The 13,952-nt window shown below is 35.0% G+C and overlaps 1 protein-coding gene across 1 annotated transcript in view; it reads left to right on the forward strand.

Moving 5' to 3' along the window:
• The window catches only part of LOC110209593 (cilia- and flagella-associated protein 43-like), a 180,952-nt gene that overhangs the window by 54,334 nt on the left and 112,666 nt on the right, over positions 1-13,952 (forward strand). The window contains exons 11-13 of the mRNA XM_078151617.1: positions 152-232; positions 5,059-5,207; positions 12,152-12,255. Coding sequence (XP_078007743.1) covers positions 152-232; positions 5,059-5,207; positions 12,152-12,255 — 334 coding nt within the window. The remainder of the gene's footprint in view (positions 1-151; positions 233-5,058; positions 5,208-12,151; positions 12,256-13,952) is intronic.

Genomic DNA, 13,952 nt, shown 5'->3' on the forward strand with positions numbered 1-13,952 from the left:
TTGAAATTTTCATCTTGATTGAATTTTCCTTGATTTGTATAAATGATACTCATGGCCCATTTTCAAGCTATAACAGAATATGGAAAAAGTTCATTTTCCATAGAAAACAGTTTCTAGGCTTATGCTTTTTTTTATTGCTTGTATGTTCAAGTCAGTAACTATTTTGGGAGAGATCTGTATTTGGTTGTTAGAGAATGGATCCCGTGTCAGCAAATTACACCTTAGGACTGAGGTATGTATACTTAAGGGGTAGGTAATTTTCATGTTGAACACAATACAAGTTTGTCTTTTTATTTTCACATGATCTTATTTTCTCAGGAAATGCCCTTGTTTATCAGTTTGTATATATTTTATCTTTCACTGTTCTACAATAACTTTGGTGTATGTAAGTGTACTGTAAAGTCATACAATTGAATATCACACAAAACAATGCTTGTATTTTACCCAAGACATAATACTGTATTACTGGTGTTTCAAAGATAAAATTTCATTAAGCATAAATCAAATTGTAGAAAGATCGGGAAGAAATGAAAGAATGATTTATATGTATTTCTTGTCATTATTAATATTTTGTTCATGTCTGTTGGATACATGGCACAGTTCTAGGTATTATGAAAATCTGACAGTAATTAGAGATGATGCTGTCTCTTCCCTTTATAAGATTCTGATCTCAATTCAAAAAGTAGACTGTGATACTAAACCTTACACCTAAGTAGGAGGATTACAGGGCATTAAAAAGCTAGAGAATGAAGTTTAAGGGGGTCAAGTCATAATAAAAGGACTAAAATTACAAATTCTTTATCCAAACTTGTAAAAGACAGGAAATCTCCATGATCTGTTTAACTGTGACTCAGTTTTGATATTTGGTTGTTTCTGTTTAGAATCAAAGAATGTTAGATTTTGAAAGAACTTCATAGATCATCTAGTCCAATCCCTTCATTGTACAGCATGGAAGAGAAGGGAAGTCACTTGTCCAGTATCCCATAGAGAGTTAGAAGCAGAATTGGAGCTAGAATTCAGGTCTGAATCCTGATTGAGTACCCTGTCTACTTTACCATGCTGCTTCTTTTCTTTTGGTTGTGGAAGAAACAGAAGCAATATAGAAGAGCCATTTCTGTATTCAATATTCAGTATTTTTTCTACTACATGAATTGTACCTGTGCATCCTAAAAGAGATTAATAGTAGACTAGGTTCCTTATACAGTGCAATCCACATTCTCTTTTTTAAGGATTCAGCTACCTGCTAGGTAAGAGAATCAATGCAATAATGGTGACATTTTCTTTTTATTGTGCCTTGGATAGTACCACTTTTGGTTGCTTCATGACCTGGTGATCAGTTTGGCTTAGTACTTTGCATAATATCTGGTTACGGTTGAAGAATTAAGAGGGCATAACAAGCAGGATATCATCATCTATCTTTGCAATATCCTAACACATAATAGAATGATCATTTGAACTGATTATTTATAAAGTTTTTGAATAATTTATTTTATAATTCCGTATTGGAAAAGACTCAACCTGGGTTAGCCTGAGAAAATAACTTTTTGTTTTAATTTTTAGGCAATTTGGGGTTAAGTGACTTGCCCAGGGTCACACAGCTAGTAAGTGTCAAGTGTTTGGTCTGAGGTCAGATTTGAACTCAGGTCTTCCTGACTTCAGGGCTGGTGCTCTATCTACTGTGCTACCTAGTTGCCCCAGAAAATAATTTTTTAATACTAATTCATTCAATAGATGTCCATTAAGCAACTATTGTGTGTGTATTTTCCTAGGTGCTTACTGAAGATACAAAAGAAACAGAAGATAGCACTTGCCTTCTTGTTTATTTTTATCTATTTGAAGAAATGATATGCCCATATGAAACAACTGGAATATTACACAAGTCATGGTAGCTAAAGACCTATGTTCTTGAAAAGGCAGTATGTTGTTCAGTCTTTCAGTCATATTCAACTCTTTGTGTCCCTGTGTACCATGCTGTCCATGGGTTTTTCTTGGCAACAGTACTGGAGTAGTTTGGCATTTCATTCTCTAGTGGATTAAGGCAAACAGAAGTTAAATGATTTGCCCAGGGTTACACAGATAGTAAATGGCTGGGCCCAATTTGAACTCAGGTGTTCCTGACTCCAGGCCTAGAACTCTATCTGTGTATCCATTTAGAATGAATGTATTGTGGAATGTGGTAAAAGATGTTGGTCTAAGCCTAATTTCTGCTAGACTGCTTTTCAGTTCTCTCAGAAGTTTTTATTAGATAGGGAATTCTTTCCTAGGTTATTTTTGTTTTTTGTTCTATTGAACAGTGAATTGTTGAGTTCCATGTTTCTGATTCTCCCTAGATGGTTTTGATAACTGCTTCTTTATAATATAATTTGAGAGCTAGAAGTACTTTCCCCCCCTTCATCTCTACTTCTTTTCATCATTTTCCTTGATATTCTAGATCTTTTGTTTTTCTAAATGAATTTTGTTATTAGGCCATTTTTTTAAAATGAAGTATGAGGTGATGTTCTCAGCTGAGGGTTGGGGAAAAGGGTGTGTTAGAGAGTTGAGAAATAAGATTTGGAACAGCTGCTGTGGAGACTAGACTAGTGAATCAATTAGGGAGGAAAAGAATTGTTGCCTTCCTACAGCAAGGACTTAGTTCAAAGTAGAATTTATACTGGACCCAGTCAGCATGGCTTCATGATTTCCTCTAACTCAGTTCACAAGCATATGAATAGGAGAAAAGAAAGGCAGTGGGAATAATCTGGGGTTTTTGTTGTTCAGTTATTCAGTCATGTCTGCCATTGCTGTCCATGGAGTTTTCTTGGCAAAGATAATGGAGTGGTTTTGCCATTTCCTTCTCCTGTGGATTAAGGCAAACAGAAGTTAAGTGACTTGCCTCGGGTCACACAGTTATGAAGTATCTGAGGCCAAATTTGAACTCAGATCTTCCTGACTTGGGTTAAACCTTCTTTAATCTAGTTAGGCTTTGGTAAATCTTGATTAACAATAAAACAAGGGGGCAAAAGGTCTGAAAGTAAAGCGCAGTGTAGAGTAGAACTGATTCTCCAAGAAGTTGAGATAGGGAAGGAAAGAGAGTATAACCAGTGTGTGGATGATGGCCTGGGAAAGATCTGAGAGGTAGAAGGAATAAAAGTCACAATGAGAACAAAAAACAATGTCAGGAATAGTAAGGCATAAGGAAAGATGGGATGATAAAAGACTATGATCAAATAAAGGAATTTCATAGTTCATAAACAAAGAACCTGGAACATTTGTGGACAAGATAAAGGGTGTGACCATCTCTCTATGTGACTCAGGTCCTTAGTTTCCTCATATATAAAATGAGAGGATTGGACTAGATGAGGAATTTTTAACATTTTCTGTATCATAGACCCCTTTGGTAATCTAAGTGAAGCCTATGGACCTCTTCTCAAAGTAATGTTTTTAATTTAATTTAATTTAAAACATGTAGGATTGCAAATAAAATGAATTATAATGAAATAGAAATATCTTTTAAAAACAAGTTCACAAACTCTGCGTTTAGGTGAACTCTTAAGGTCCTTTATTTAAGGCAATTCCAATCACATGATGTGATTATAAAGTGATAAAATTGATTCTATAAGCCTCACATAAGAGTGACTCTTTTTATTTCCAGTAAATCTGCTAAGCATGACTTCAATGGTCTAGTAAAACAACTGTCACAAGTCTCCTTGTGGTTTAAGTAGGATCCGTGATGTCTGTCATCATTCCAGTATATGTGTCCTCTCTATATATCTAATTCTTTCGAAACTGATTCTTTTAAATATGTCTAGGAGGGAAGCACTCCAGGAAGGAAGAGGTAAGCAATCACAGATGAATCCCTATTTCTCTCCCAGCTTTCTTTCATTATATATAATTTCATATGACTTCAGTATGACTCAGCATTCTGAGTTCCCTAATTTCCTTGGCCTTGGTGAGGAAAAGTCTCATTTCTTATTTCAGCTGAGATAAGGGTGACTTTAAAAAAAGTCTTTAATAGGTCAATGAGGAGTAAATATTTAAAATTACTCAGGATATTAACAAATGAGTTTAATGAGGAAGAGACTCTTATCCTATCCTAACTATGGTACAGTTTATAGAGACCTGTTCCTAATCTTCAGTTTTGTCTTTGCCTTTGCAGAGCTAAGGAAGGAAGAGATTTATCCTTTCATAGACCAAGAGAGCTAAAGACATCAGAGTGTTTGTAGAAGCCAGGTGTCTGTTTTATTCCCCAGACTTTAGGGAGTAGAGAGCTGAAGATGTTAGAAAGATGAAAATGTGTATGAAGGAGAGATGGACTTCATTTGTGATTACTGATCTCTTCTCTAATAGTCCCTCACAATGACCTAGAACAGTTGGGGTTAATTAAAAAAGAAATTGGGGCCAAGAAGCATTCCTGTTTGCTTAGAAAAGACTTAGAAAACCACATGTTAATATTACCTACTTTTTTGTATTTTCATTTATTTTGTTAAATATTTCCTAGTTACATTTTAATCTGGTTCCAGCTGCACTCCAGAGTATTGTAGGCTACATGTAGCCTATGGACTGTGTGTTTGACACCTCTGACCTAGAATTTTAATTAGTCTTAGATTTTTAAATAATTATTTTATGTATTATTATTGATCAAGTTACTTTTGTGTATCAGATTATTATTAAAATTATCATGTGATTATAATTTATTTTTAAGAAAATCTGTTGATAAAGTTCATAATTCCCACTTTTTTGACAAAGGAATATTTTCAATACATGTCACACATTTCTTTCAATCCTTAGGCATTCACACTTCCAGAATAATAATAGTAGTAGTAATAGATGACATTTACATAGTGCTTTAATATTTACAAAGCACTTTAACAAATATTTCTTCATGGAATCCTCACAACAACCCTATGGGATAAGTAGTATAAGTATTAATACCTTCTTTTTTTTTTTTAACATGTATCTATAGTTTATATTGCAACCCAGAGCCACCTGTTTGCCCACTCAGCCTTTGCAAAGCCAGAGTAGACTTTTGGTGTGAGTCTCTATGCTGCAGCTAAAAATTTGGGGGTTCATTTTAACTAGGTAAATGACATGGCTTGCTGCCCCTCCTCGCTTTCCGTTGCTCTGGGAACCAGTGCAGGATATATCCAGTTCCTTGACGTTACTGATGCTGAATTACCTCAAGTTGTTCATAATGTTTTCCTGACCCAATCTTCAATACAGCATGTGCGGTAAGAATAACTGGAAATGAATGCGACTTGTAATACCTTGTATGATATGTTTCCTGGGAATAACATGAATCAGTGGTTGTGAGGTGATGGCACAGAGATAGAGATGGCCTCCATAGTTACTAGCTCCAGCTGAATGTTAAAGGGACATAATAGGTTTCTTTTTAGTGTAGTATATCATATTTTTCAGTGTGTTGTCATAATTTTTACTTTGATTAATGAAACATTTTGACATTAACATTTTATTCTTTTTAACATTAAATTTTGAGAAATTTCAAAATATCCTAATTTTTTTTTTGTGGTATTATCAGATATTGATTACAGGGCACCATGATGTGACAGTACATCTCCCTTTGAAAATTATTCCAGTGATGCAAGAAGGATTTTTATGTCAAATTATGTTGACATTACATTTCACTCATGTCATTTTCTATGATTAAAATATTCACTGTAGGCTATTATTGTGTAATTTTAATTGAATCAGCTCTTTTGTAACTCAGTTTTATTTTATTTTTAGTTCTGAATTCTTGCCCTCCCACCTTTCCCCTCTCCCTCCAGAGTGAGAAGGCAAGAAAAACAAAACCTGTTACAAATATTTATAGTCAAGTAAAACAAATGTCTAGTTAGCCATGTTTAAAAAAAAAAGAAAAGAAAAAATGTTTCAATGTGTATTCTCAGTCTACAAGCTTTCTGTAGTGGATAGCATGTTGCATTATTTGTCTTTTGGATTTGTGGTTGGTTAGTGTGTTGATTAGAGTTCCTAAATTTTTCAAAGTTGTTTATGCTTTTAATATTGTGGTTATTATATAAGTTGTTCTCCTGATTCTTTCACTTCACTTTGCATTACTTTATACTCATATTCCTAAGTTTTTCTGAAACTGGTACCTTCATAATTTCTTACAGCACAATATCATTCATGTACTTGTTCAGCCATTCCCCAGTTGATGGACACCCCTTTAGTTTCCAATTCTTTGCTACTAAAAAAAAGAGCTGCTTGCTATAAATATTTTTGTATGTGTGGGGTTTTTTCCTTTTTTTTTTTTAATTTCTTTGAGTAGAGACCTAGTAATAGTATTGCTAGGTCAAAGGGTATGTACTCTTCAATATCTTTTTGGGCATAGTTACAAAATGTTTTCCAGAATGGTTGGACGAGTTCATAGCTCCACCAATAGTGCATTAAAGTACCTCTTTTCCCACAGACCCTCCAAAATTTGTTATTTTCTTTTTTGTTGTTGTTGTCATTTTTGCCAATCTAATGGATGTGAGGTGGTATCTCAGAATTGTTTTAATTTGTATTTCTATTATTGATTTAGAACATTTTTATGTGACTACTGATAACTTAGATTTCTTCCTCTGAAAACTGTTTATTCATATCCTTTGACCATTTATTGATTGGGGAATGGCTCTTATTCTTATAAATTTGACTGAGTTCTTGTAATCTTATAATTTGCTACAAGGATTTTTCCTCCAAATTCCTGCTTCTCTTCTAATTTTACATTAGTTTTGATTATTCAAATCTTTTAAATTTTATGTAATAAAAATTATTCATTTTGCTTCCCATTAACTTATCTCTTGTTTGGTCATAAACTCTGACACATCATTTTTTCCATGCCCTTATTTATTAAGGTCACCTTTTATGTCTAAATCATTTACCCATTTGGAGCTTATCATGGTATATAGTATGCATTGTTGGTCTATACCTAGTTTCTTCCAGACTGTTTTCCATTTTTACCAACAGTTTTTGTTCGATAATGAATTATTGCCCTAATATTTGGGATTTTGTGGGTTTTTAAACACTAGGTTATTGTAATAATTTGCTTCCATATTTTATGTACCTAATGTACCAACCTCCTTATTTCTTATCTAGTACCAGATTTTTTGATGATTATGACTTTGTTTGAGATCTGGTATTACTAGGTCTCCTTCCTTCCCTGTGCTTCATGAATTCCCTTGATATTATTGACTTTTTCTTCTTCTAGATGAATTTCATTATTTGTTATTATTTTTTCTAATTCTATAAAGTAATCCCTTGGAAGTTTGATTGGTATGGCACTGAATAAGCAAATTAATTTAGGTAGTATTGTCATTTTTTTTAATTAGATCAGTCTACTTGTAAGCAGTTTATATTTTCCCAATTACTTAGATCTCTGTTTTTGTAAAAAGTTTGTACTGGTATAGTTCTAGTGTGTGTCTTGGCAGATAGACAAGTATTTTATACTGCCTGTAGTCACTTTAAATGGAATTTCTCTATCTCTTCCTGTTAGATTTTGTTGATGATATACAAAAATACTGATGATTTAAAATGTGTGGGCTTAGTTTATATCCTGCAACCTTGCTAAAGTTGTTGTTTCAGTTAGTTTTTTAGTTTGTTCTCTAGGGTTCTCTAAGTAAATGATGTCATCTGCAAAAATGATAATTTTGTTTCTTCTTTGCCTATGCTTATTCTCTTAATTTCTTTTTCTTGTCTTATTGCTATAGTTAGCATTTCTAGGACTATATTGAATAGTGATGGTAATAATGGATAGCTTTGCTTACCCTTTATCTTATTAGAAAGACTTTTAGCTTATCCCCATTATAAATAATACTTGCTCTTGGCCTTAGAGACATACCACTTATCATTTTTATGAGAGCTCCATTTATTTCTGTGCTTTCTAGTGTTTTGTTTTGTTTTTTGTAAACAGAAGGGGTGCATTGTATTTTGTCAAAAGTTTTTCTGTGTCTCTTGAAATAGTTATATGACTTGTTACATGGCATGATCAATTATGTTTATCCTGGTATAAGTCCTGTCTGGTTCTAATGTATGATCTTTATGACTTTTTTCTTGTTTTTTTTCCCCCCTGATCATTATTTGGTTTGGTGAGTTTTCAATAACTTTGTAGAGGAGATACGGCGGAGGGCTACGTTTCTTTCACTTCCTCTTACTTCATCTTACCTACACCCCCTTTTGTATCACCCTCTTGACTAGGCAAAGAAGTCATTATTTGAAGAGGTAATCAATCTCCTGTATTACCGATGTGTATGATTTGTAAGGTATCCATTAAATTCACAGGTAATCAGTTTCAGTCATTGTAAAGGATACAGTCCCTCACTTAGAGCAAGGTACTTCTGTCTGTAGCAGGGCACTTCCTCAATCTGCTGAATTCCTATGCTTGATTTCTGGCTGAGATAAGCCCTTGCTTCTGAGCTCAAGAATAGAGTCACAGTATCTTCTTGCCCCAAATCTTACCACCAGACATTCCTAAGGCTTCTAGCATCTTCTACTGTGTCTCAGCCATAATGGCATTAAACAGAGCTATTTAATTTAAAAACAGAAAGAATGTACAAATTCAGAAACGTATACCAGGTTGGGTTCATGTCCATCATTTTCTCTAGGCCTCTAGAGCAAAACTTCCTTGTTTAGTCTCATTCTGTTCCAGCCAAAGAGTGATTTCATCTGTCAGACTTTGTTTACAAAACATCATCAGGTGATTTGATTCCCCTGTCCTTCCCTAACCCTTTGCAGGATCCCTTTGACTCTTAAGTGTGATAGTGCATACATTATCTTGAGAGAAAAGAATGCTGGATTTGTATGATCATGGAAAAGTCATTTATCTACTTTGAGTCTCTGCTTCAGGCCTAATGGATAATATGCTATACTTGAGTTCAAGAGATATGGTTTCAAATACTGCCCCAGAAGAATTCCTGGCTCTGTGACCATTGGCCAGTCAGCATCTTAGAGCGTCAGTTTCCTCATGAGTAAAATGGCAAACCACTCCAGTATCTTTGCTAAGAAAACCCTAAAATGGAGTCACAAAGAGTCGGACACGACTGAAATGACTCAAGAACAGCAACAACTACTTTACTCATCTGTGAGAAAAGTACTTTGCAAACTCAAAGCATGTTTAAATTTGAATTATTATTAAAGTGCTAGAAAAATGCACTATCATCTATCATGTGCCAGCACTATCATCATCATCATCATCATCTTCATCATCATCATCATCATCATCATCACCATGATGTTTCTTTCCATGGAGAAGTTTGAGTTAAAAGGGCATTTCTAGAAAGGTCAATCCATAATTTCTGGCTGGATCTATTTCTGGTGAGGTTTGGTTCCTGAAACCAATTTTTTTCTGAAATTAGTAATTTAGTAAATAGCCGTATCTCTCCCTTCATTCAGGGAAATATGATTGTGAAAAGAGGATAAATAATTGCAATTTTTCCATCATCTCAAAAAACATATTGGTATAACACCCCAAAAGTATGCAAAGACAAGTTCCTCCATCCTACTTATATCTTTTAAGGAAGAAACATTAAAAATCATTATCACGAAGAAGCCAATATTCAAAATTTATTTCCCCATCTTTTAACTTGTGTATTTGTTCAAGATTATTTCAGAGTCTGTTTTGAGTTCCACTCCTGTGGAAAAGGAGGTGGGGTTTATATTGTCTCAGAAGACAAAGAACTAAAACTAACAAGTAGAAGATAAAATAAATTAGAATTCGGATGACTCTACAAAGTCCTACTCTACTGCCTTATTACCAAGTAGAGATAATTCTGGGTTCTTGAGAGCTGTCAGTAAGCACAGGCTCTGGCAGGTTCATGTAGGCTTCAAAAAAAGGTCCCAGCAATAGGCCAATCAATTTTCTAAGGACCAGCCTAGATAAGCTGGCCATCTGATAATGAATTCTTTGGTCATGGTAATTCACAAACAAAAGAAAAATACAAAATAATCAACACTCCTTTGCAAATCTTTTCCTCTTCTACAATGACAATGGCAGAGTAACAAAAAGAGGGCACAGAGGTTACCAAGTACCACACAGTTTTTAATCATTCTATAACCTTAATTATTGACTAACCATTAGATGTACCCACTAGTGGAACTGAATCATGTCATTCTTGTGTATAGCTCATATTGTATATAGCACTGGACATAGCACTGAATAACATCATAAAAAATAAAACTTGATATTTAAAGACTGGAAACTATCAAATATTGAAGTAGGGGCATTCAAATACATTTAAATACCCTAACCTCCCAGTTCCTCAATCTCAAATACCTTGACTACCAACTCTATCTCAACCGCACACAGGGAGTATCAATTCTAGAGCTCAATGTTAGTCACAAGTCTTACACTTCTAATTGATTAATTAATAAACATTTACCAAGTTCCTACTATGTTCCATTCACTGTGCTAGGTACTATGGATACACAGAAAGCCACAAAGCAGTCCTTGCCATGAGCTGCATACATTCTATGCTTTAAAATTCTCAAATTCCTCTATCTGATCATAACAGATCATTTTATCTCTCCCTGTACCTTAACCCTCCTAAACCCTCTTCTTGAGTCCTGTTCCTCTACCTCTCAGTACTTTCATATACCATTTGCTCATGCTTTGAATTAATTTCCATACATTTCCAGTCTTACCCCTGTAGTTAACCATTCCACTTTGACACTATCTTCTAACCTTACCCCCTCCTGGATTATCACCACACATGCATTGCCAACATTTTCCTCTTCTGCTCATCTCGCATTTCTGAATTGAGCTGAAGGAAGTCAAAACAACTCTGTTGACTGGATACACCACAAATTTATGCTATCTAATATCAGCTGAACCCTCTGCTACAAATCAGTCCTTTTACTTGTCCCTAATTTGTTGTCTATTGGATTCTCCACAGAAGATATTTCAAATCTTTTCTTCTCTCCACAAGCCTCCCTGTTCTCCCTCCCCTATCATCTAAGTACCTCACTTCATATTTTACTCAGAAAATAGAGGCCATGCACTATGAACTCTCTTTTCTGTTCTTCATTTTAAACTCCTTCATGTCATTCCCCATTCTCTACTCTAATAAAGACATTTGCCAAGACCAAGTGCTCTCTTTACAACATGTCCTCCCATCTTCTCTAGAAAACTTCTTCCACAATTATTGCCATTTTTCTCTCTAATCTTTGCTCTCTTAATGCCTTCTCCTTTCAACTTACCTTCTGTTTATTCTGTATAAATCATGTATGTACCTAGTTTTTTACATGCTACCTCATCCATGAGATACATAAGAAAAACAAAGTGGATGGAGAATGCTTATTGTCTCGATTATGAAATACAGTTGGATGAACAACCTATAGAGCTCATCTGTCAGTGTAGATAACTGGGATAGACACTTCAAATAGTCAACAACTTTGGCCTAGAATTAAAAGAGGAGGAAAATGGGCTGGGTTGCCTCTTCGAAATTGAAAGCTTCTTTTAGTTATCAGTTTTTATCAGTGTTGTTGTATGGCTGCACTAAAGAGCATACGATGAGTGTGAGCAGGCTAAAACACACAAGGAACTATGATGAAGAATTGGAGCAAAAGATAACAAAGAAATGTGTGATCAAAAAAGAAAATGGGTTGCCCATGTAATGAGAAGGAATAACTAGTGGACAGCCTGTGTGCTCTACTCATATCTTCTCAATATTAGGGGAAAATAAGGAATGCATTTACATCTATTGGGTGGTTCTCCCTTGGCAAATTTGGTAGTGGAGCCATGAACAAGCTTTGGACAGGATGGGCAGATGTAATCTATATCATTGTAGGGGATAGCCACATCAGTAAAACCCGTTCCAATGTAAAGAAGAACTTCCTAACAATTAGAGCTCTTGGGAATATAGTGTCATGAAGGGTAAAGTACTGAATTTGGATTCAGAAGACCTTGGTTCAGATAATTTAACCTGTCTGGGCCTCAACTTTCTAATTTCATAATGAAGAGATTGGACTTAGATATTCCTTTCAACTCCTAATTCTGTGATTCTATTAAATGGATAGACCTAATGGTAAATACCCATTAGTAGATGCATTCAATCAGGGCTATATGACCATTTGTAGGGAATGTTTGTATAGCAATTCAGGCATTGAGCAAGAATTGGCCTAGCTCACCTCTAAAATCTCTTTCAGATGTTCATATAATCAGTTTTGTTTCATTTTGTTTTAGTTATGACCAGAAGGGTCAGTACTTGATAACTGGAACTTCTGATGGATATATCTTCATTTTAAATGCCAAACCTTCACAGTCATTTAAGGTCCTTGGATTCACAGGTAAAATTCACATATAGCTATTATTTGTTAATTTGGATTTTCTAGCCTTTCTTCCAAAGAGGTTGAAATTCTGAGAATAATTGATCTGTGCCTGAATGTTTGTTGCATACATATTCTTTGTTAAGATAAGTATTTCAATTCTATCAAGAATAGTGGGAAAGTTTACTGAACCAGCATTTAATAAGTATTTACTATGAGCCACATGTGATACTAAGTGCTGGGGATAAAAAGAAAGGCAAAAAGACAAAAATAGCCCTTGCCTAATATGTAAATAAATAGGTATATGCAAGATACATATAGAGTAGAAGGAAAGTAACCTTAGAATAGAAGACTAAAGTGATTAGAAGAATTAAGAAGATCAAATATAGGAGGTAGCTGTTGAGTTGCATCTTGTAAGAAACCAGGGAATGTCAAGAAGCAGAAGTAAGGAGGGAGAGAATTCCAGGCATGGTGGATAGATAGCCAGTGTAAAAGCATGGGCATGGGAGATAGAGTGTTGTGTTTGAGATACAGCTAGCATACAGTATTACTAAACCACAGAGTGTGTTGTGGGAGTACAGTATGAGAAGACTAGAAAGGTAGGAAGGAGTAAGCTTTAAATGCCAAACAGAAGACTTTATATTGGATCCTAGAGGTAATAGGAAGCCATTAGAATTTATTGAGCAGGAGATTAGGGATAACATAGATCTGTGCTTTAGGAAAGCCACATTGGCTTCTATGTGGAAGATGGCCTGGAGAGTAAAGAAACTTGAAGCAGGGATACCAATTAGGAGGATATTTCAATCATCCAGACAAGAAACAATGAAGACCTGAACCAGCATAGTAACTATGTAGGTAAAAAGAAAGGGTCTTATATGAAATATTTTGTGAAAAAGAAATGACAATATTTGACAATGGATTTGATATGTAGGATGAGTGAGACTGAGGAGTTGAGGATGACACTTGAGTTTGAGAACCTGGGAGACTGAAAAGATAGCACTGCCTTCAGTAGTAATAGGGAAACTTGGAAAAGAGGGCTTGGGGTGGGGATAGTAGAGATAATGAATACTCTTAGACATATTGAATTTGAAATGCTTACAAGATAACCATTTGCAAATGTTCAATAAACAGCTAGGGATATGAGATTGGAAGAGAAGTGGTGGAGATACATAGGTCTGGAAATCCTTTGAAAAAAGATGATAATTGAACCCATGTGAACCGATGAGATAACCAAGGAAGATAGTATAGAGAGGAAAGAGGACGAAGGACATAGCAGTGGTAGACATTCCTTCAACTTCCTTCATTAATGGGCATGGCAAGGATGAAAATCTAGGGAAGGAGACTGAGGAGAGGTTTGACAGGTAGGAGGAAAATAAGGAGAGAACAGCATATGAAAAACTAGAAAAGAAAGAGTTTCCAAGAAGAGAAGGTGATCAATCATGTCAAATGCAGCAGAGAAGCTAAGTGGAAAAAAGTAGGAGGATTGAGAAAGAATCTTGAGCTTTGGCAATTAAGAGATCATTAGTAATTTTTTTTCTTTTCTTTTTTTTAATATAAATGTATTTGTTTTTAGTTTTCAACATTTACTTCCACAAGATTTTGAATTCCAAATTTTCACTGCATCTTGCCACTCCCCCCACCCCAAGATGGCATGCATTCTGAATACCTCTTCCCCTAGTCTGCCCTCCCTTCTATCTCCGACCCCCCTTATCCTCTTC

This window comes from Phascolarctos cinereus, unplaced genomic scaffold (genome assembly GCF_003287225.1).
Source record: "Phascolarctos cinereus isolate Bilbo 61053 unplaced genomic scaffold, phaCin_HiC Scaffold_3;HRSCAF=262, whole genome shotgun sequence".
NCBI classification, from domain to species: Eukaryota; Metazoa; Chordata; class Mammalia; order Diprotodontia; family Phascolarctidae; genus Phascolarctos; species Phascolarctos cinereus.